General features: G+C 42.0%; 1 protein-coding gene across 1 annotated transcript in view; it reads right to left on the bottom strand.

Annotated features, from left to right (window-relative positions):
* The window catches only part of LOC119379149 (phosphoacetylglucosamine mutase), a 34,066-nt gene extending 13,195 nt beyond the window's left edge, over positions 1 to 20,871 (bottom strand). The window contains exons 1-10 of the mRNA XM_037648344.2: positions 20,726 to 20,871; positions 19,627 to 19,697; positions 18,313 to 18,442; positions 16,583 to 16,752; positions 14,111 to 14,235; positions 7,494 to 7,646; positions 7,180 to 7,222; positions 6,986 to 7,110; positions 6,802 to 6,915; positions 10 to 111 (exon numbers count right to left, since the gene is read on the bottom strand). Coding sequence (XP_037504272.1) covers positions 10 to 111; positions 6,802 to 6,915; positions 6,986 to 7,110; positions 7,180 to 7,222; positions 7,494 to 7,646; positions 14,111 to 14,235; positions 16,583 to 16,752; positions 18,313 to 18,442; positions 19,627 to 19,697; positions 20,726 to 20,826 — 1,134 coding nt within the window. The 5' untranslated portion in view covers positions 20,827 to 20,871. The remainder of the gene's footprint in view (positions 1 to 9; positions 112 to 6,801; positions 6,916 to 6,985; positions 7,111 to 7,179; positions 7,223 to 7,493; positions 7,647 to 14,110; positions 14,236 to 16,582; positions 16,753 to 18,312; positions 18,443 to 19,626; positions 19,698 to 20,725) is intronic.
* Between the last annotated feature and the right edge of the window lie 184 nt (positions 20,872 to 21,055).

The following is a 21,055-nucleotide window of genomic DNA, read 5'->3' as shown; positions in this document are numbered from 1 at the left end:
TTTTCTTACAGTGCCATGACCATTGGCCTCAAAGTAGATTCCAATATCTGCCTTCTGGGCCTCCCGGTGCAAATGCTTAATTCCTGTGGGTACACATTTTACAGGTACCTTCTGCAAAAGATAGTAAGAGCTGTCTAGGCAAAAAAAGGAAGGTTAACAATTTGCAGATGTATGCTCAGATTTACTCAAGCTGCATTACTTAGTAAATGGCATGTACAGGTGAAACATGATTGAGAAATTAAAAAGCAAAAAACTCTTAGAGGAATAGTTTGCAAATGCAATTTCACATTAGTAGCCATTTTCAAAGATGGTGCAGGCTCCAAAGTAAGTATGATAAGTTAGAGGCAATCAAAGTTCCAACACATATTGCAAAGTAATGTTGGCCTGTCTTGAAAAAAAAAAAAAAAAGCATTCTAGGGAGCTTTTTAGAAGTGGAAAGGTGCAGGGAAAGTACGTTACTGCAGAAAGGTAAAATATTTTTTAAAAAATGATGGCAATACTTTGATACAGCAGCTGTCTCAAAATCTTGCTCAGTCTCAGTATTACTTTAGTTTCATTGTACATAGAATAAAAGCCAATACAAAGTCAGCGCAGGGTTAGTTGAGCCACACGACCACTTGCTTCTGAAAGTCAACCAAATAAACCCTTTCCACTAATAGGGAAGCATTTTTCAATTTAAGCACTTTTTTGTAGACAGTGTATAACCTTTCGAAGAGACGAAATGTGAATTTTCAGAAAGGCTTTGTGCATCGGCCACACCTGCATACACTACAAAATAAAATGGGGGAGGGTCTTTCTGCCTTTCAGCCACATAACAATAAGCAATGTTAGGGGTGTGCGAATATTCGAAATTTCGAATAGTTTTCAAATAGTGTTTGCTATTCGGTTCGATTCGCACTGGAATTTTACTATTCGAACTTCCCAAAAACAAATACAGTCAATGTCTGACTGAAAGTGACCTTTTCAGACTTTCAATATGCTTCACCTCATTACACTCTCGTATTGCGGCAAAGCTGCCTTTCAAGCTCCGTTACGGTCGAACTTTGCTAAGACAGTCAACGTCCGATTGAAAGTGGTCCCTAGATTTTCAATATGCTTCACCTCATTACACTCTCGTATTGCGGCAAAGCTGCCTTTCAAGCTCCGTTACGGTTGAACTTTGCCAAGACACAGTCAACGTCCGATTAAAAGTGGTCCCTAGATTTTCAATATGCTTCACCTCATCACACCACGGTATGGCGGCAAAGCTGCCTTTCAAGCTCCGCTACGGTCGCAAATGCATTAACTTAAGAAAACGCTGGTTCCAACATGGAGATGAACGATGTGGCAGAGTCGGGGGCTCAATTAATGCTGTTTTTGGCCTGAAATTTGGGCAGGAAGTACGAAAAATCGGGCGCCGAAGTGCTTTAGCATTCAAAATTTCAGATGTTCTTATGTATCGACGTCTACGAGGCAGATTTGGAACTCCGGACTTGATGGGAGCGCACCCTTGTCCGCCGCATCAATTGGGCTTCCACAGAAGTTGAAAGAGGAGGAGAGGCTGAGGAAATGGCATCTTTGCCTATCACGTGTAAAGTGTTGTCGGCAACACTTTGGTTGCACCAAATCATGTACATAAATAGAATTCGGCCTCTACATTGCCTCATTCTTGATAAGACAACTATGACACACCACCCCACCAGTCCTTCATCAACCTAGCGAAAAGAAACACTTTCATGTTGCTATCTCATAAGAATATGCTTAGGAATCCTCTCTTTTTTTTTCCTGCAATTTCGCTTCGAAGTATTTGAAAAATATTTTATTCAATTCGCACTCAGACTTCAATGTTCGAATTCGCTTCGCATCCAAAATTTTGCTATTCGCACAGCTCTAATAATCATAAAATGGCTTCGTAAGACTAACAGCACGAACATGAAGACCAGGAAGAACACGGCTTCAACTGGTTAGTTGAAGTCAGCACTCTGTCCCATGTTCTTTCTGGTCTTCTTGTCTAGTGTTCATGCTGTTATTCTTACGAAGTTCTGCACCGTCAACTAGCCTGCCAACAATCGTTACTAAAGTTTTCACATCACATGGCATCTCCTTTCTTGAAAACTGTGCACTCGCTAGTTTCCTATCAAGAATGCTACGTCATGCTCATAGCGCGCACCGTTCATGACCTGGTAGTACAAGGCACACGGCGATAACACAAGCAAAGCACATGAAATAGGTTATGATCATTGTTGTGTGCCAAAAATATGACCCAAAGATGCCTCAAAACACAGTATTTCTGCCCCAAACTGGGGGTACGAACATTGGAATTCGTTTGTGCTTCTACCAGCAACAGCCAGCAGAAGGCACACTCACAGTGTACTACATCAAAAGAACTTGGAGGACGCCTGAGCTTTGCTTTCAAGAGTAGAACGCGATAACGTAATTGGACCGTGTTCGTATCGCCTTCCCAATCATTAGCCTGGCTTCACTTTTCAGTGGAGACCTAAACCGTGCCGCAAGGAAAGCCAAAGTGTGGATGCCCTCCGGTTCCAATATCCATGCATGCGGCGTGACAAAACACGGCCACACGGCGGGGCGATGCCCTTTAAAAGCATGTCCGCCGGCCCTTTGATAGTCAAGCCGCTGAAGAACCTCCGAGATGTGCGTACCACCAACGGTAAATGGTGTACAGAAATGAATGAATGAACAAATGTAAATTCCAGCAAAAGATACAGGAAATGGGCCTCGAGCGAAAAAAAAGTGCACGAGGCCCAGTAGAGCAAAAAAAAAAAAAAAAAGGAGAGAGAGAGAGAGAGAGAGAAAAAGGACAAAGCAGCAGAAACGTGCACATTCGAAGGTGAGCCTACAAAAAAAGGAAAAGAATAGCTCGCCATTAGTATGCTAGAGGATGTATGCGTCGTGGCCGAGCGGCTAAACGCATCGCACCACGGAGTGAGGGGTCGCAGGTTTGAATCCCTGGTCCCACTCAAACTGAAATTTTTTATTATTTCTTCATTTGCATCTACCTCAAATTTTCGCTCACAGGCAACGCTGATTTTTTGCTTGCAACCAAAGACGCCGCCGCCACTACCGACCCCTACACGAGAATTTCTGCTGCGAAACGAGCTCATTAAAGCTATTGCATTAACAGTGACTCAGCTTGCTTATAGAGCAATACGTAGCTCAGAAGAAACAAACATGTAGATCAAGGCAGCCTTATGTGTGACAAGATTTGGTGCCAATGAGAGACTTGTGCTCTGTCCATGGAATGAATTGGCGATTTAGTTTGTCATAAAAGTCTACTTTCATTCGTACAATTCAGGGGCAGAAAAGCTGCTAATGTGCAGCACAAATCAGCACACAGTTTTTGGAATCAGTACACTATCCTTCCCAGTGCAACTCCAGTAATGACTCATGCAGTGGTGTAACAGTGGCTACAGCACATGGTGTTCTATGATTAACATGGTGTTCTATCATGATGTTTATCAAATAACTTATCACATGTTTTATCAAATAATAACCGAATGTGTACTCAAAAACTGTGGCCTCTAAAATTCGGATATAGGAGTTTAGATCAGAAGAGCAAAGGAAACCAACTTACGATATGCAGATGACATTGCATTAGTAGCAGGAAGCATACAAGACTTTGAAAACCTTTATTTTGAAGGTAAAAACAAAAAAAATCACAGTTTCGCCGCAAGGGCAAAGCAATGAATGCGATACACTCAAACCTCATAACAAAGTCACATCTGCCACGAAAATAACTTCGTTATATCTGAAAATTCGTTATAACCATTTATTTGTAACACTGTAGCTATGACAAGACTATTCTTCATTTAATTCGTTATAACCGATAATTCGTTATATCCGTGTTCATTATATCGAGGTTTGAGTGTAGCAAGAAAAGCGGCCCGCGATGGATGCGCTGCTACGCTGCAGAAACATCTACCCCCTAGCAGCAACTACCGCACGAGCAGACAGCTGAAGGGCAAGGTTCTCCCTGCGCAAATATAAGAAGCGAGCGAGCTGGCCGACGACTTTTAAATGTGCCCGTTGCGCTCCTCGCACCATCTCGCTACTAATGAAGAAACGCTTATAAGCGCCTGCCGTCTCCGAGTCCTGCCACCGGTAAAGGGTGTGTATATAACGCTCGCTGTTAGCTGCCTGAAGGATCTGCGCTTTGTGGCGTAGTGGTTAGCGCCACGCGCTGCAGAGTGAGAGGTCGCTGGTTTGATTCCGCGCTTCGGAAGCATTTTTCTGAATTATTTTTCTTTGGGACCTTATATATATATATATATATATATATATATATATATATATATACACATATACGGTGCACAATGGCGGCGGCAAAAACCAGCCGAGACTGTCCATATAATTGCTATCGCAATAAAAAAAGAAAACGAGAAGGCTGCTCCTTTTCCAAACATAACTTATGTCAACAGGTGAAGCACAGAGCATTCAGACAACTAATGACACAATAAATGTCGTGGAATGCTTAACTTTCCAAGGGTCTAGAATTCAGACAGGTGGTGGCTATAAAAAAGAAACGCAGTGAAATGCAGTACTAGGAAAGAGAGCAATCTGTGGACTTTCAGATTATAAAAGACAGAGACATCGATGGAGTTCTGCAGTTCCCTTCTAATTGACATTGTTTGCTCACAATCCGTGCAGACATTCATATCAACACTCCAGTTGCACCTCTAGTCTTTACTGAAGTGATAAAAGCATTGTTGTCTAGCATGCCACAATATTTTTGCCCCTGTGCAGAGTCATATGACTGTGTTTCTTTTTTTTTTTTTTTTCATTCTATTGGATGCACATGTTAATATTGACTGCTCTTGAAACTGCTTATACGTTAAAAGGCACACCCATAGCGCCTTTTTTTTTTATTGACTACTTTTTGCACTTTACATGATTTGCCCATAGTACATTTTGTCATTTTTTTTCCTTGTACTTTTTCCTTACCTGGCATGCCTAATTGTATATCATCGCTGTTTTGTTCTGAGCTTGTTAATTCCCTCTGTGATAAGACGCCATGCCAGTACGGTTTGTTCGCCTACTCTTGTATGAGGCTTTCATGGCTTACAGCCTTGATAAGTAAATTAAAAAACAATTCAGTCTTTTCCAAGGCAGGCGAGGACCACAAATGACATAAACATGACATACACAGCGCTGAATTAAGCCGTACCAACTAGCCCAACGCTCAACTTTAGTAAAAAAAAAATTCACAGGGTCCCTTATGGCTTTGCCTAAGACAACTAGAAGGTGAAAGCCATCTTCATCTTCTCAGTTGATGTATTGATCCTCCCCCGGCTCGCACTGATTTCTGCACCTAAAGTGGCTTTGCACTCCCTCCAGCATTGGAGGCATTGCAAGCTTTCTGCACCTCACCTGGTCTTGCATTGCCTCTGTGATCGGCCCCAACTTTGACCAAGCGACGATGTCATGTGATGACATTACGCGACGTCATGGTGACGTCATGGTTACATCACAAATTTTGGCGATCTGTGACGTCATGATGATGTCATCACATGATGATGATTTTTTGCATCACTCGTGTTGGCACCGACGCCACTGACGTTGGATGCCAACGGTCAATTTTCACATATGATGAAGCATCTAAGGCTTTCGCGTTAAAACAAATTGTTCTGGTAAATACCCTTGTCGTAGTAATGTAGGAGTGCAAGTGGTAGACCTTGCGGAGATATGTATGAAGGAAAGTTAGACTCTTTTGAGCTACGGCGCTGGTGTAGAGTTTTCGGAATCATATGGACTATTAAATGAACAAGTATCTCAGTCCTAATAGAGATCAACTCTGAATGTTCTTCTGAAGAAATGGTAATGAAACTAAAACTTTATTTTGGTCATGTCATGCAACCTACCAGTTCAATGGAGCGAAAATCAATGTTAGTCAAAGTGGAAGGTAGGAAAGAATGAGGCTACCCATGCACAATATGGTTAGATGAAATTCTTGAGGCCACATGGAAACATCTGGATGAGCTTGAAGAACTTGTATTAAAGAGGCCTCACTGGCAGTCATATATGCTCACGGTGTTACGAGGAATCATCAGCAACTAGACAGTACTTAACCTACACTGAAGAACTTTTTGAAATCATTTGCAATTTTTCTAGAACAGTGCTGTTTCTTGGTAGAAGCATTTGCAAACAGAATACAAGAAGCTGACCAATGATTGCAGGATCATAAACATTGTCATAAGCGGAGTAGATCTGCAGCTACATGCGACAGCAGTGGTGCCCACAGGAAGTGGCCACTGTCACAAGGCACTATGCAATCTTTCTTTTGTTTTGCTAGCCATGAAGGCTACAGGCAGAGTTAGCATGAAAGTTTGATGAACTGCTGGATTTGAGAAAAGGCTCAATACTTTTGCCACCTTTCAGACTTTCAGGCTGCACTTATCACAGTACATACTATAATACGAACAAACTGTTGTATGGTCTTACTGGCTACAGTTACAATCTGCTCAGAAATTTGACACCAACTGTAGTACATGCATATCGTGCAGTCGAGGTTGTAGAGGAAAAGCGCATAACTTAATCACATGAAAAAAAAAAGGGATACAAATTAAGTATGAAATAAGCTTTCCTCTCGTAATCCCATTAAATATTTTTAAATAAAAGTTTACTACATCATATAATTCAAACAAGGTTTATTATATCTGAGCTACACTGTGATGCAAACGTACTTCAGGGCCTGCCTCCTTCAGTTATATTAAAATTTATTCTGCTAACACATGTTCGAAACCTAGAGTTTACGCCACAGAAGCCTTGAAGCAAGAAACTACTATACCAGGCAAAGTGGCTTACCAACACATTAGTGATGTAGTTTGTTGAGCTTCCATTGGCATAGGCTGTCTGAACAATGACCATATTCAAGGACAGCATTGCTGCATCAAGCAATTCCTTCAAGTAGCTGGCCACCTGGGGAAAAGCACAACTAATTTAGATCTTTACACTTACAGCTAAAGGAGCGCAGAATAAGATGCCATACCAGAGTGGCAATCTTGTCGCCATCGAGAAGATGGAAGACGAGGTTTTCATCATGATAAAAATAAATGACTCGGTCAGCATCACCATCAAATGAAACGCACCTCACTCCAACATCAAGTGGAATTCCTAGATCACATGGAAAAAAACAAATTCAATCAACTCAAGCAAGGGCCACACATCATAACTGTCACTCACCTTCGGGAGCTTTCTGATATATTTTCACAAAATCTGCACCACACTATGGGAGAAAGCAAGGACATCAGTAACACTACTGGATCGCTAGTCAATTATATACAGTAAAATCTCAGTAAACGGAAATCATTTAAACAGAATTGCTGCTAAAATGGAACAGCTACCTTTAATTTGGATCATTTTGTACTCGACTCCTTCACCGCTATACATCTTTCGCAGTAAATGAAGCTCCTGCTAAATGGAACATATTTTCCTGGTGTCTTCAAGTTCCATTTAACGAGATTCTGCTGAACCTTGATAAAGAAAGGGCAACGTACCATGTGGTTTAACCGGCCTTCCGAGCCATCATTGTATGTCTCTATCTTCAGAAGACCTCCCAAGTAAGGCAGCAGCGTTTTCATCTTCATAGCTCCCACTCCATTGGCACCATCAAGACGAATGAAGGGGACGTAGTTGCGTACAGCCGAGCCCTGAGATAACAAAAGTGCCTTGAAATAACATACGTAATGCAACAAATGGAACTACACATAGAAAAATGATGCATATTATTATGTGAGCAAAATATATAAGAATGGCAACTTATAATGGCAAACGAAATCTGATAAACGATGGTCTAAAGACCTTTATGCACTATAAACTATTTATTATTATAGGGTGCTCTATCTGTGGACAAGCAAAACAAACAGCTTGCTGAATTCACTGCTGCTTAACCCAGGCCGAGAATTATTTCCACTACTGAAAAGCCATGCAATGAACCTAAATAACTTTTTTTAAGGCACCCACAGACACATCCATCCATCAACACAATAACTTTGTTCATGCCTTATTGTCATTTGCCAATGATGACCATGAATGGATTCTGTATACAATGTGCTTATTTGAAATGTGTAAAAAAAGGGGAGGTGGTTCAGGGCCCTGATATTTTCCCTCAAGATACGTAATTAATCAGACACCATAATGGTGTACGATATTCAAATCCTTCTTATTCTTCATTTCATTCAAGAAAATTTACACAGGAAGTTATCTTGGGCGACATGACAAAAAGGCATACAGTGCCTGACAAGGCCATGCCACCCTTACAGCAGCATCGCAGTGAGATAGAGATACAAAGAGCAAACACTCCATAAACTTACAATACAATTCTAATGTAAGCTCCAACAAGACAAAGCCATAATATTCTTTACAGCAATAAAAAAAAATATTAGAATAATGGTTTAAATATATCTTACAGTGTAAATAACAAACAAGTATGGAGAAAAACTTGATGTGATACAGTAAAAGCTCGTTAATTCGACTCTCGTTAATTCGGAAAATCGGTTAATTCGGACACGTCATCAGGTCCCTGTAAATATATGCATCCCTCTATGAGACTGGGCGCTCGTTATTTCGGACAGATTTGAGCACAAATCGGATAATTCGGCGACTTTCGGGCCGCTGGGGAGGCTCGAAAACGAAAAAAGAACCATTCGGAACAAAAGTGAAGCTCAAACGCTGCATCGCCATGGACATCAATTATCAGCTTGGTTTGACTTGAGACTGGTTGAACGCCTTTTGCTTTGTTCCTGTTGGTGTGCAGCATCGTTGAACGCCGTTTTATTGCGATAGCAATTATATGGACAGTCTCGGCTGAATTTTGCCGTCGCCGTCGCCGCCGTCATGCACCGTATATGTATCAGTATGTATATATAAATAAAAGCTCCAAAGAAAAATAATTCAGAGAAATGCTTCCGAAGCGCGGAATCAAACCAGGGACCTTTCGCTCCGCAGCGAGTGGCGCTAACCACTACGCCACGAAACGCAGATCCTCTACGTAGCTATATAACGGCGAGCGTTATATACACACCCTTTACCACTGGACGGACTCAGAGTCGCTAGGCGCTTATAAGCGTTTCTTCATTACCAGCGAGATGGCGCTAGTAGCGCGACGGGCGCGTTTAAAAGTCGTCGGCGAGCTCGCTCGCTTCTTCTTATATTTGCGCAGGGAGAACCTTGCCCTTCCGCTGTCTGCTCGCGCGGTTTTCTCGTGCCGAGGGGAAGAGGGATGTTTCACGCTTTCACCGTGATGTCCGCGCTCATGTTACGGAGCGTACGAAAGTCACCCAAGCTCAAGGGACGCCGCTAAACGAACAAACAGAAGATGAGCGCGAACTATCAAGTGTCACAGCTCGACACTTGAAGCACTCTAGTTTCCTTCGCTGCTTTGGCCGCCTTTGCAACAGGAGCGCTGTTCAAACTGAGAGTATCCATTGGCGAGCATCACTTCGTATAGTATTAGTTTCTTGCTATCGCATTCGTTGCTTCGCCCTTGCGGCGAAGCTGTGACTTTTTTTTATTGAGGAACGATTCAGTACGTCTCCTTTAGCTTGATCGTTGCTGGTGCTTTTGTGCTGATTTCTCGTGTGAACGCACTCTCCGCCGATGGCAACGCCGGCGAAGCGGCCCAAGTACGAGGCCAAGGACTTCACCACCAATGTAGAAATTTTGCGTGCCACGAAAAATGGGCTCTCCCGACAAGAAGTAGCTCCTGTGAAATGACGTCGGCAAACAATATGACGCGAGTCTCCTGAGCGCTGTTAGCATTCTTCGCGTATGTGTGGCAGAGCACGCCTGTGCACGCCATTGCCAACTGTTTCAGGCACAGTGGCTTTGTTGTACCCGACTCCACAATGCCGCAGTGGCCGAATTGTCGCCGAACGATGGTGCCGACGACGGGCAGGATTTCGGAAGTGTTATGCCTGATGCAGTGACACTCGACGATTATATCGGCATTGATGGCGTTGCCACTGCCGGCTCTCTGACTGATGAGCAAATCGTCATCGTCAAGGAAGTGATGTATGGCGACGAATCCGAGAACGTAGAGCCTGAAGAGGAGCAGCCACACTATGAGCCACACAGGCCCCCTCGTACTGCGAAGGAAGCCGCGGAGGCCCTCGTCATCCTTAAAGAATTTTGTTTTGGCACTGCAAACAGCATGCGAGCTGCTGAGCACCTTGAAGGGCTCAGAAAAATTGTGTCCGCGCAAATTTCTGCTCGAAAACAGAGACGCATCCGCGATTACCTTGTAAAGTAAAGGTATGTTGAAAAAACTCTTGCATTTATTGTGTTTATTTCGACCATTCGATAATTCGGACATTCGGTTAATTCGGACATTTTTTCCGGTCCCTAGAAATCCGAATTAACGAGCTTTTACTGTACACCAAAAACAGGACACAGCTGATTGATATTCTCATCAGAATGCAACTTACTTGCACAACGAAATGCGAGAGTAAAAATCATACAATAGCAACATACAATAGCAACAATTAATGCAAAAAGGACATTAGAGTGCCTAATCTACATAGAAATCAAACACATACCGGATTTTTTTTAGCAAGAAAAACATTCTGGCAATACAAAAAGATGAAACCAGGTAACTTTATTTTCGCAGGATCATCACTCCTATGCTGCATTTTGTCGCTATGTTAAACTACAATACATTACCCTCCGCATGGTCAATAGCACATTACGTTTAATGTGCTGCAATGATCAAACAAGCCACCAACAATCGCAAATGGAAATACAGTTAAGCCTCGATATAAAAAACTTCAATATAACGTTCAGTAATGATTGTTGGCAGGATAGTTGGTGATGCATAACTTCGTAAGAATAACAGCATGAACACAGCAGATGCAGAGGCCGGGATAAAATGGCACGTGAAATCATTGAAGCTCGGGAAATTGACAGGGTGGGTTTGTCGCATGTCAGCACTCCTCCTACTTTGCTAACAAAAAAAAAAAAAAAAAAAAAGAACATGAATTTTTATCATTAGATAGGAAGTGAATGTTTGAAGTGGAAGCAGATGACACGGTAGCTCACACTATCTTGGAGGGTCTTTTGTTTTTCTTGTTTATTCTTTGGTTCTTTTTGGTGATATATTGTTGATATTGATAGGGTTGCCCATAGATATGCAAGCCGAACCAAAATAAACTGTTAGTTGAAGTCAGCACTGTGCCGTGTTCTTCCTGGTCGTTCTGTCCAGTGTTCGTGCTGGACACCATATTATTCGAACACTCTTCCGGCAGTTTCAGTGTAAAAGTGAATCCTTCGGTAACTATACCTTGCATAATAAAAAAAAAGCCACAGTTTCAACGCAAAGGCGAAGCAATGAATGCGATAGCAACAAATTACAAAGTCACAAGAAGAACACCAAGCAGCTCGATAATTGCAGCGCGCCCATCAAGCGCAAAGGACTCACGAAAAGAACACACACAGGATGACCACGAACTAACAACGGCAACAGCTTGACACTTGCAGCGTGCTGCACTACTCAAACACAACGAAGGACGCTCGAAAAGAACGCACAGGTATACACAGGACAAGCGCGAACTAACTGTCCTGCTTACTTATTCGTATTTGAGCGGCGCACTACAACACAACGCTCTTAGATATTTTTGTTTTCTTGAAAACTGCAGCGCGTGAAGTGGCGTCTCCTGCCACATGCTGGCATTCGACGTATTGTTTAGCCCGTATTCCACATCGTGTGTGGGTGCTGAAATGGGCCACATTTAGGTGCACGTCTCAAGGGCAGCTTTCAAACAGAAGGAAAATCTAGCAGCATTGCTTTAAAGCACGCCCTGTGGGCATTCTTGCGGGTGATACTGCACACGCGGAAGAACCTCCGGGATCTGCATACCGCCAGCATTAAATAGTGTATATAAATAGCTTGTCGTTAGTATTTTACACAACCGGTGGCGCATGGCCGAGTTGTTTAAAGTGGCGCGCTGAAGAGCGAAGGGTCGTAGGTTCGAATCCCGGTGGCGCACTTCGAAAATTTTTGTTCCGATTCATTTCTCTTTGTGTGTGTGTGTGTGTGTGTGTGTGTGTGTGTGTGTGTATATATATATATACACACACACACACACATATCCGGGACATGACGGCGACGGCAAAAATCGGCCGAGAGTGTCCATATAATTGCTATCGCAGTAAAAGGCCAACCTTTAATTTAACAAAGTTTCATTAAATGAAGTAAATTGCTGATATTACCGACTTCGTTATATTGAGGTATAACTGCAATTGCCCACACCGACACTAGCCACTTCACTGGATCCTCCTCCTAATTTTGTCCCATAAACACGGGTACCCACTCAAACCTTTGGTCTAGGTCAAAATTAACAAAAGTATATGACAGTCGTATGCATCAAACTAAAGGGCAGCCTTTCAGACAGAAATAATGTTACAAGCATAGATGTTACAAGTTATAAATTAAGTGCGGGAGCGTGCGCTTCTTTGAACACACACACTCCCGCACATATGCAGATCTCCCATGTGCATCAATACGTGGTGCACACATGGATGTCTGTTCCAGTCAGATATCACACTTGGAGCCATCGAGCTATGCATGGCTTTCTCCTTCACCAGCCAGGCCAACATAAACGAGCCAATTCAGATTGCTTTTCTTTCCTTTTCACACTTATTTTAACACTCTATATAAAACAAGTACACTTATAGATACTTAGGCATTTTGAAGCAATATTTATAAATAGTTAAGCATATTGAAGCACTATATTGGCCCGCATCACTGTGGGCTGGATGCACTCAGTGCATGGCACATTTGGGCTTGTGATTGCGTTGTGCATATTGCTACAATCTGCATGACGCACTCGAGTACACGCTCGTGTTCGTACGATTGTAGTACGTGTTCGTACTACAATCGTACTACATGGTGCGGAATGGCTTTGTTCAGCACCAGCTCAACCAAAGAATAGTAGCCAAATCTGTACTGCAGATTTTGAAGCTGTATTAATAGCTCAATACAAAGATACTATATGCCATGATATCTGTCTAGCCTGGAGTGAGCTCATGCCCATAGCAAAGCAAGTGCGCCGACGTGCAGTTCTACAACCGTATGTTTTCTCTGGGCTTTACGTCGCATGATCCCACTTAAATACTGTTGTGCTTCAGACACCACCAACATAGGTAGCAATTAAGGGTGTGGAAATAGTGCAATCTGCTGAATGAATCTAACACAAGTATTTAAAAAAATACGGGGTTTGAATACTGCATAAAAGAATTAAATCTCGATATAAATATGGTAAAATCACTCATTTACTTCATTATATCTGGACTTTGTTATACTGAGATTCGGCCTGGTGTGCAAACTATAGCTGCTCAGAGATTCTTTTTTTTTTTTTATGTGGAAAGTGCAGCAAGAAATGCCCATGTATTAGCGCAGCAAAGAAAATTCAATTAAAAGAAGTAGAATGCTGAATCTGAGAGCCGATGATTGGATTTGCGAGTTCAGGGAGTGAACTCGTAGATGCGGGGAAAAAAAACAATTGAACTTTGGTGACAAAATTCAGGGGTGTGATCATTATGCGAATGCGCATTATGTGAGTACATAATATGGTATCAGCTTCTGGGCTCGTTACTCATCCTTTTTAATTGAACAAAATTTTACCAGTCCAGTCAGATTTATTGTGACTTAAGCGCTCGTCAACGGAAAAGGATGCGAAGAAAACAAATGGAGTTCTGATGGATTTGTGGTAACTTTCAAGACCTAAGTCTCACGAGGTAGTGCTCAGTAAGTTCGCTGACACAATAAGTAAAAAGGAGAAATATTAAGTAATACCACTGGCCTGTGCACACTTACCTCAACAGAACTGTGGCTATGAAGTACAGCAATTTAAAGTGTTGTAAAGAAACAAGACACATCTATGGTTAGAAAAATGCAGTGTCAGACTAGAAAGAGGTAGCCTAGTTTGGCAACTATAACAGAAAAACTTGGTAATATTGGTTGACATAAATATTACAACACTGCCGTGGAACTACGAAATTTGAGTTTTAGGAATGCAAGGAAAGAAGGAAAGAAAACCATATACAAGCCTTTTGTTGTTACTCTATACTGTGTTGTAACCAAAAGGCGCATAAACTAGTAATAATGTCTCAAACTTACATTCGCTCTAATCTGCATAAAGGCCTTTGTTAGCTTCTTAAAGTAACCTTCTTCTGTGGGCTCCCCATAGCTTGGGTCATTGCTGCAGCGTACAATATAGTGCAGTTGGGGTGTGGTCAGATGGCCTGTAAAGTAGAATTATGTATTAATCTTGGATTTATAGAAGCAGTCAGAAAAGAAAGTGCAACATGAACAAGCACTTGAGATGTCTGCATGAAGTAGCAAGTTTTGACCACTTACTGAACACCGAGGGATGAAAAAGGAGAAAAAATAAAAATGTATATACAGTAGAACCCCGCTGATACGTTTTTGAAGGGACCGTAGGAAATAAACGTAAGAGACGGGAAACGTAAGAGCCGAAAAACAGGAAAAACGGCAAAATATTTAGTGGTACAGAATTTTATTTCAATTCTTACGAGCAGCACGAAAATTGGCACGCTCAGCCGCGATCTAGTCGATGGATAGAAACGCGGAGCTTAGGACGGCCTTATCCACAGAAATGTAATCAACGTATGTGATTTTTTTAACACCAACAGCTGTAGGCATGAAAGAACTAAGCACACGCACGACCACGCGAGCTCCAACCAGCTCGAACTCCTCCCGTTCTCCGACAAATAACGATGATGATGAGTCTACGCCAACGCGATGGCAGAAGTGAATGCCAATCTCGAAGGCCTTGCTTTCGCAAGCAATTACGTCATACACGCCATGTTTGTGCAATGCAAATCTCAGAGGCTATGCTTTTGTCAATAGTAAATGCCAATCTCGAAGGCCTTGCTTTCGCGAGCAGTTACGTCATAGACGCCATCTTTGCAATTTGAATCTCGAAGGCCATGCTTTTGTTTGCATCAATTGAAAGATTCTGTTGCTTGCGCCTCTCATGCAGCTAATATTACGGTCAAACGAGGCCAAGCTGCGTGAAAATGCGTCATGGCCGCTCTCTTTGGTAGTCACTCGGTCGGCTCCGGGCGCACTTCGTGACGTATCATACGGGAACGGTCCGACAGTTACGACGTAACGGCGGGGTTCCCAATACATTGTATCCTATGGGAGCTATGCCGGGACCGGCGGAAAACGACGTAACAGCCGGGAAAACGCAGCAGTGAGGAACGTAACAGCGGGGTTCTACTGTATAAAGCAAAGTAAGAGGCAGGACAACAAACACGATACTCTTTTTTGATACATAGCGTGCAATACTGTGGAAGCTAAGCAAGAAGTTAGGCCATCAAAATGAACAAATCCGTCCATTTGTGGTGGGCATTCATGGTTGTAAATGCTTGTGCAAGCCGAGCACGATCCTGCATGTGAGGTACTGTGACGAGTGGCAAATGAAGAACCAGGAAACAAAAACAATTAAATGCTAAGTGATCTAGAACAGCATATTAAGCCTGCATAACAGAGTTTATTTCTAAAGTACAAAACATTTCCAATTATTGCTCAGCCTAAATAAAACAAAGAAATCATATTATGGCTTGTAAAAACACCAAACTATTTCTTGGTGCAAACGCATCTTGTTAGAAGTCTTGCTAGCCACCACGGTGTTGCACACCATGTGTGACACAAACTACACAAAAGAAGCTAAAGTGCTATGAGGATGAAATCCAATAGTTGAGACATTGGCTCCAGTGATATCCCTTACTTGACCACTGTTAATTACTCTAAGATGGCCTATGAAATGCTTATCCTTAAAAGAAAGATGTGAAATAGTTTGACATTTTTTTTTTCTCGAGTAGTATGCACAGCAAAACGATGGTGTAAGAAGGTGAATTGGGAGAATTTCAAAGTACAGTGAGTGCATGTTCTCCTGCAGTCGCCTTTGTCCCTTCTCTTGTCCAGTGTAAAATTTTTATGCTATATGAACAGTTATGCATCACCAACAAGCCCAACTTCACACTTTAGTGGGTACCATCCTAACGAATAGGATGGATATGGAAGAGGCAACTCATGTTTGTGGAATGCTCTGTGCCAGGGTGCATTATCGCCATGCAGCATCCACCTCCTAGTGTGCCCAGATAGGGTCATTTTCACCATAAAACTTGGGAATAGCTCACTGCGGATGATCTGGCCATTCACGAACAACTTCTCATGCACATTGTCATTACTGTTAGAGAAGGCAATGACCCTGCACACTGTTGAAATGCAGACCTGCCAAGCTCTTTAGTACTTCTGGCACTGGAGGCATTGGGCTTCGTCTCATGGCTGTACCCGTTCCACCATAATTTTATCCTTAGTGATGATCATCAATGTGAAAAACAGGTCATTCACCAGGTTTCCTCCTTGATTCCCAAGAATAAAAGTAACCAAATTCAAAGACCCCCCCCCCCCCCCCCACACACACACAGTGATACGACGGCTGAAATCAAGAGTGAATCGTAGAAAGTGGTCAGCTCATTCCAGAAAGGACACTTTCAGGACTCATAAACTTATAGTTGCAGGAATGCTGGGAGTGCTGTAAGGCCTGTAAATGCTTACCAAATGCCTTGACGACTCCACCAACGCACTTGACACCGTCACTGACAGCCTGCGCTAGCCCAGGACTGCTCGCTCGTGTGTCATTAGCTAGGCATACATTAGAGGGTTCCTGAAGGTTGATGTTTGTTGCTGCCACTATTCGATCCAGCACAGATTCCAACGAGCTATCCCTGGTGATGAAAATGCAATCAGGTTCATGCAAAGCATGGTTTAATCATCCAGCTCCAGTCAGCATGCACCAGATAAAATTTATAACACAAAGAAAGGGTATGAAACAAATATGACAGCATGTTTTAAGGCACTGTTATATTGTACATAGCTTCTAGGCTAACACAACCGCAGTGTTACAACATAGTTTGAAAGGCTTTTCAAGAATAACTTAATAATGCAGCTGACTGGGCTAGTTGGTTATTCATACTGAAGATAAACAGCATGAAAAAGCACGGCCAATGAAAAGCAAACACAGGACAAGCGCTCCGTTGGAAGACAGCGCTTGTCGTGGGTGTTTGCTTTTCGTTGGCCATGCTTTTTCGCGCTTTTTATCTTCAGTTTTTCAAGAATGCCTATAAAAAAAAAGGGAAGTATTGTAGCTGCTTCAGCTACGTTAAAGCGAATGGAAAAACTGTAAATACATGCATTCTAGCTGAAACACCTCATTCTCACAGCCTCCATGCATTGTCACCTGTTCTCCCAAGTACTTGTTACTTAAGAAATCCCACTGCACAGAACTGAATATCTATTCAGGGATACGCACACACACACACTCAGCCTTCACCTTTAGGAGCTGCACAAAAGCAGGAACATACTTGGAACAGCAAACAGCGACAGACAACAATTTTTTTTAGACTGCAACGTTTTTCAGCAGCTTTGGTATTGCCAAACTTACCTACTTCAAGAACTTGTCTGTATAAACATGTTTGAAGCAAATACCCCTGTCACTTCTTTTCACCATCTGAAGGCTTCAAGGTACAGAAACCAGCAAGCAAAACTTTTTTTTGTGAACAGAATTTCTTTTTCACAAAAGTTCACACAACATTCACAAATTGTAAAATCAGCCAAATTTAGGAACGTCTAGAGAATATCTGGGAGACTTGACAAATATGGTTTAAGAAAGAGCAAAGCAAGATAACAGATGAAAAGACTCACTTCAGCACCAATTAGAAATGAATATAATGCCAGACAGCACTGCAACAAGATCTTCTGATCATAATTGTTAGGTAGAAAGTGCTTGCACACTAAAGCAATTTAGTGTGCAAGTTTAGTATTAATTATGCAAATATTAAGGGAGTTGCACACAACTCTTTTCGACCTCACAACATCCATGCAGCCCTCTAGGTTCAATTGGCACAGCAGTGTGTAGCATCCTTGATTTGCTTTTAAGGCAGAGTAGGCAATATATGTAGAATATATGGATACAATGGTATGAACCCAATGCAGTAATGCTGAGCCATTTGATGTAAATCTAGCAAAGCTCAATAGCCTGTTCTGTGATATTCCAAAAAAAAAAAAACTTTCAAAATATGTATGCTGCAGTGCAGTTCCCAGTCACAAATTTGAATAAAAAACAATGAATGCAGGGAGTTTGGTAAGCTGCACAGTAGACACGCCAAGGACCATGTTTTTTGTCCACTGATGATAATTTATCATTAACACAGATAAGATCGAATCCTAAACTGCTGAACAATAACACAAAAATGAACGAAAAATTGTAAGAAAAACGGGCAGCTTACGGAGCATTGGCCAGCTCGGTTGCCAATATTTCCCAGTCGGTTTCCATCATTTCACCCATTGGATCAATAAGCTTGATTCCATTGTCATCTTCCGGATTGTGGGATGCGGTGATCATGACGCCAACCACGGCTGAAATTCAGCATGCAGGTCTGACTAAATATGTTTGAGATAAAGGCAGAGACATTGTCATACAGCCACACAGCACAGCATTGACTCAAAACTTCATCTCTTAGAGCTGGCTTCTTTTCTTTCATATAATGACAAGTCTGATTAAGCCAAAAGCCTCTGTCACATAAAAATCTCCAATAACTCCTGTCTTTCAGCAATGAAAATCAGCCAGAAACAATAAATTTTATCTCATCAGTGTCATACACGATCCTCTCCAGCCATCAATTGTGTTTTGCAATTTTTGGCATTTATTCTGTTAATCCATATCTGCTCTATATATTGCAAAATTTACCAAAATCCAATATGCATTGACCCCAACTAGAATATGATCCACTTGTGTTTGATCCAAAGTCCACTTTGTTTTTCTTTTACTGTTAGCACACCTATCATTTCCTTTACAAAGATCACTAGTAAGAAAACAGAAGCACATACATCCATTCCAGTTTGCATCATAGTGATTACTTTCTTTTTTGATAATACTTTTCATATGCACTTGTTTCTGTTTTACTTTATAGTAATTCTGTCAGTACCAGGCTAAATGTTTGCCCAGCAGGAAACTTGACAAATAGAATGCATCAGTAACAAAAGAAAAGTCTTACTGGACCATCAAATGACCTGACCAAAAAAAAACCATAATGCATTGACATACTACTTTAGCAGAAATGACATTTGTGTGAGTCTGGTAAGCTTCATCCTGGGTGTCCACCTGTCTCATCACTCCTTAAGACATTTTGTCCTCGTTTGTCTTGCACTGTTACCCAGAATGACATGATACTTGTGCAACAGAAATTAGCTATCGATAGCACATTTAAATGCATATTTGGCACTTGACATGTAGAAAGTAGCTCAAGTGGAAACACTTCTACATAACATTGTGCACTTTCTGCTACTGCCAGAAATAGCTCAGTAACAAACCATTGTAACCTCTCTGGAAAGTGTTTCCAGTTGGTAAGAGCCCCACTTAGATTGCTGGTGCTTACAATTTCGCATGTGTTGCCCTTGGCTGGTTGCAACAGCTACTGTCTATGTTTGTTTTTCACCTGTTTTCTACAATTTATTCAAGCTTGGCATTTGTTGCAACAAGACTGTACAGTACAAACAATGACAGCTTCTGCAGGTGCAAAATGAGCAAGAAAGCTGCCTACCTTTTTTGTATTTTGAGCGCAATGCAGCAAGAATACCCATGCGAAACATGCACGATCCCAAGATTTCTCCTCTGTAAAAATAGTGAGGCATTTAGTAGCAGTATACACACTTGCTTCAAAGTACAAACATTCAATAATGGAGGAGGAAAATGTGATTATAGGTCATCATAGTTCCAGTACTGGGGGGAAAAAAAAAGAGAACAGTATGCCTGACCTTATTTTTGTTCACAGAAGTACACTGAGGTGGTACATCCTTTCGCCTTAGGCGCATACAAACACACACACACACACACACACACACACACACACACACACGCACGCACGCACGCACGCACGCACACACACACACACACACACACTTCAAGAAGAGTACAAAATTGCAGACAGCGGTTGATAAAGCGACATTTTCACGTGCGTGGTATAGTTTAGGTTCTAGTTTAGGCTAGCGCAAAACAAAAACAATACAGGAGAGCGAACAGATACGCTGTCTGGGTCATCGGCTCGACTGGTAAAAGTATGCCATGCAGATCAAAGTGATCACTGCTAAACCAGGCAATAAATTTAAAAAACTCTAGTCTGCTTTGACTATAAACCGGGCGAACGTCCGGCACTAGTTTGCGTAAACTCAGGGTAGTAGAAAAAAATAAGAAGTGCAGCGCCCGGTACAAATTAGCCCGCTTTTTCATTTAAGAACCACGAAACGGATCTCAGCCGTTGCAGAACGACAACCGCACCTTTTTAGATGTCTTACGTGGCTCAAATAAGGCATAAAAAGCCGAGAGATGTAGGAATATTAATGAGAGCAAGTCACTTTCGAAGCCACAGTTATCTTGGAGATTCAGAAGGCTAGCTAGAATGGGCGTATATTCCTGAAATGGTACCGCACACTGATCTGATGCATTACTGCACAAGGAATTGTTCTTCGAGGTGTACTGTGGCCGTTTAAGGCGCATTTATTACCGCTAATGCGCCCATTGACGACAATGCTCTGCCACGTCTATTTGACGGACCGGTTCTCGAGATGCACAGCAACCGCGGGAACAAGAAACGCTCCTTCCAGCAAGCTGCCAAATTTACAAGCCCCGAGCTTTAAACTTACTTGTCTCGAATTCCGGCAGTCCCATAGTGAAGAGGCTTTGCAACGGACTTTGAGTAATTTTGCAGAGCAGTTTTGACAGCTTGCTCGAAGAAGAGCGCCATCTTGACGTCAACGTGATTCCCTAGCGGGAAATTCTACGGGAGAAACAAATAAATGAAAGATGGAGAGGTGCATAGAGTTGGAGAGGTGGGAATGGATGGAAAAACGCAACAGCAGGAGAAGACTACAAATCAGTAACCAAATGTCTGATAAATGTAACAGCAATAAATTATCAAATAAACAATAAACAGCAATAAATTATCAAATAAACAATAAACATTGTAGCAGTTG

The sequence above is a fragment of the Rhipicephalus sanguineus genome, chromosome 1 (genome assembly GCF_013339695.2).
Source record: "Rhipicephalus sanguineus isolate Rsan-2018 chromosome 1, BIME_Rsan_1.4, whole genome shotgun sequence".
Classification (NCBI taxonomy): domain Eukaryota; kingdom Metazoa; phylum Arthropoda; class Arachnida; order Ixodida; family Ixodidae; genus Rhipicephalus; species Rhipicephalus sanguineus.
The sequence above is the reverse complement of the archived record's forward strand: the minus strand, read 5'-3'. Positions and strand labels throughout refer to the sequence as shown.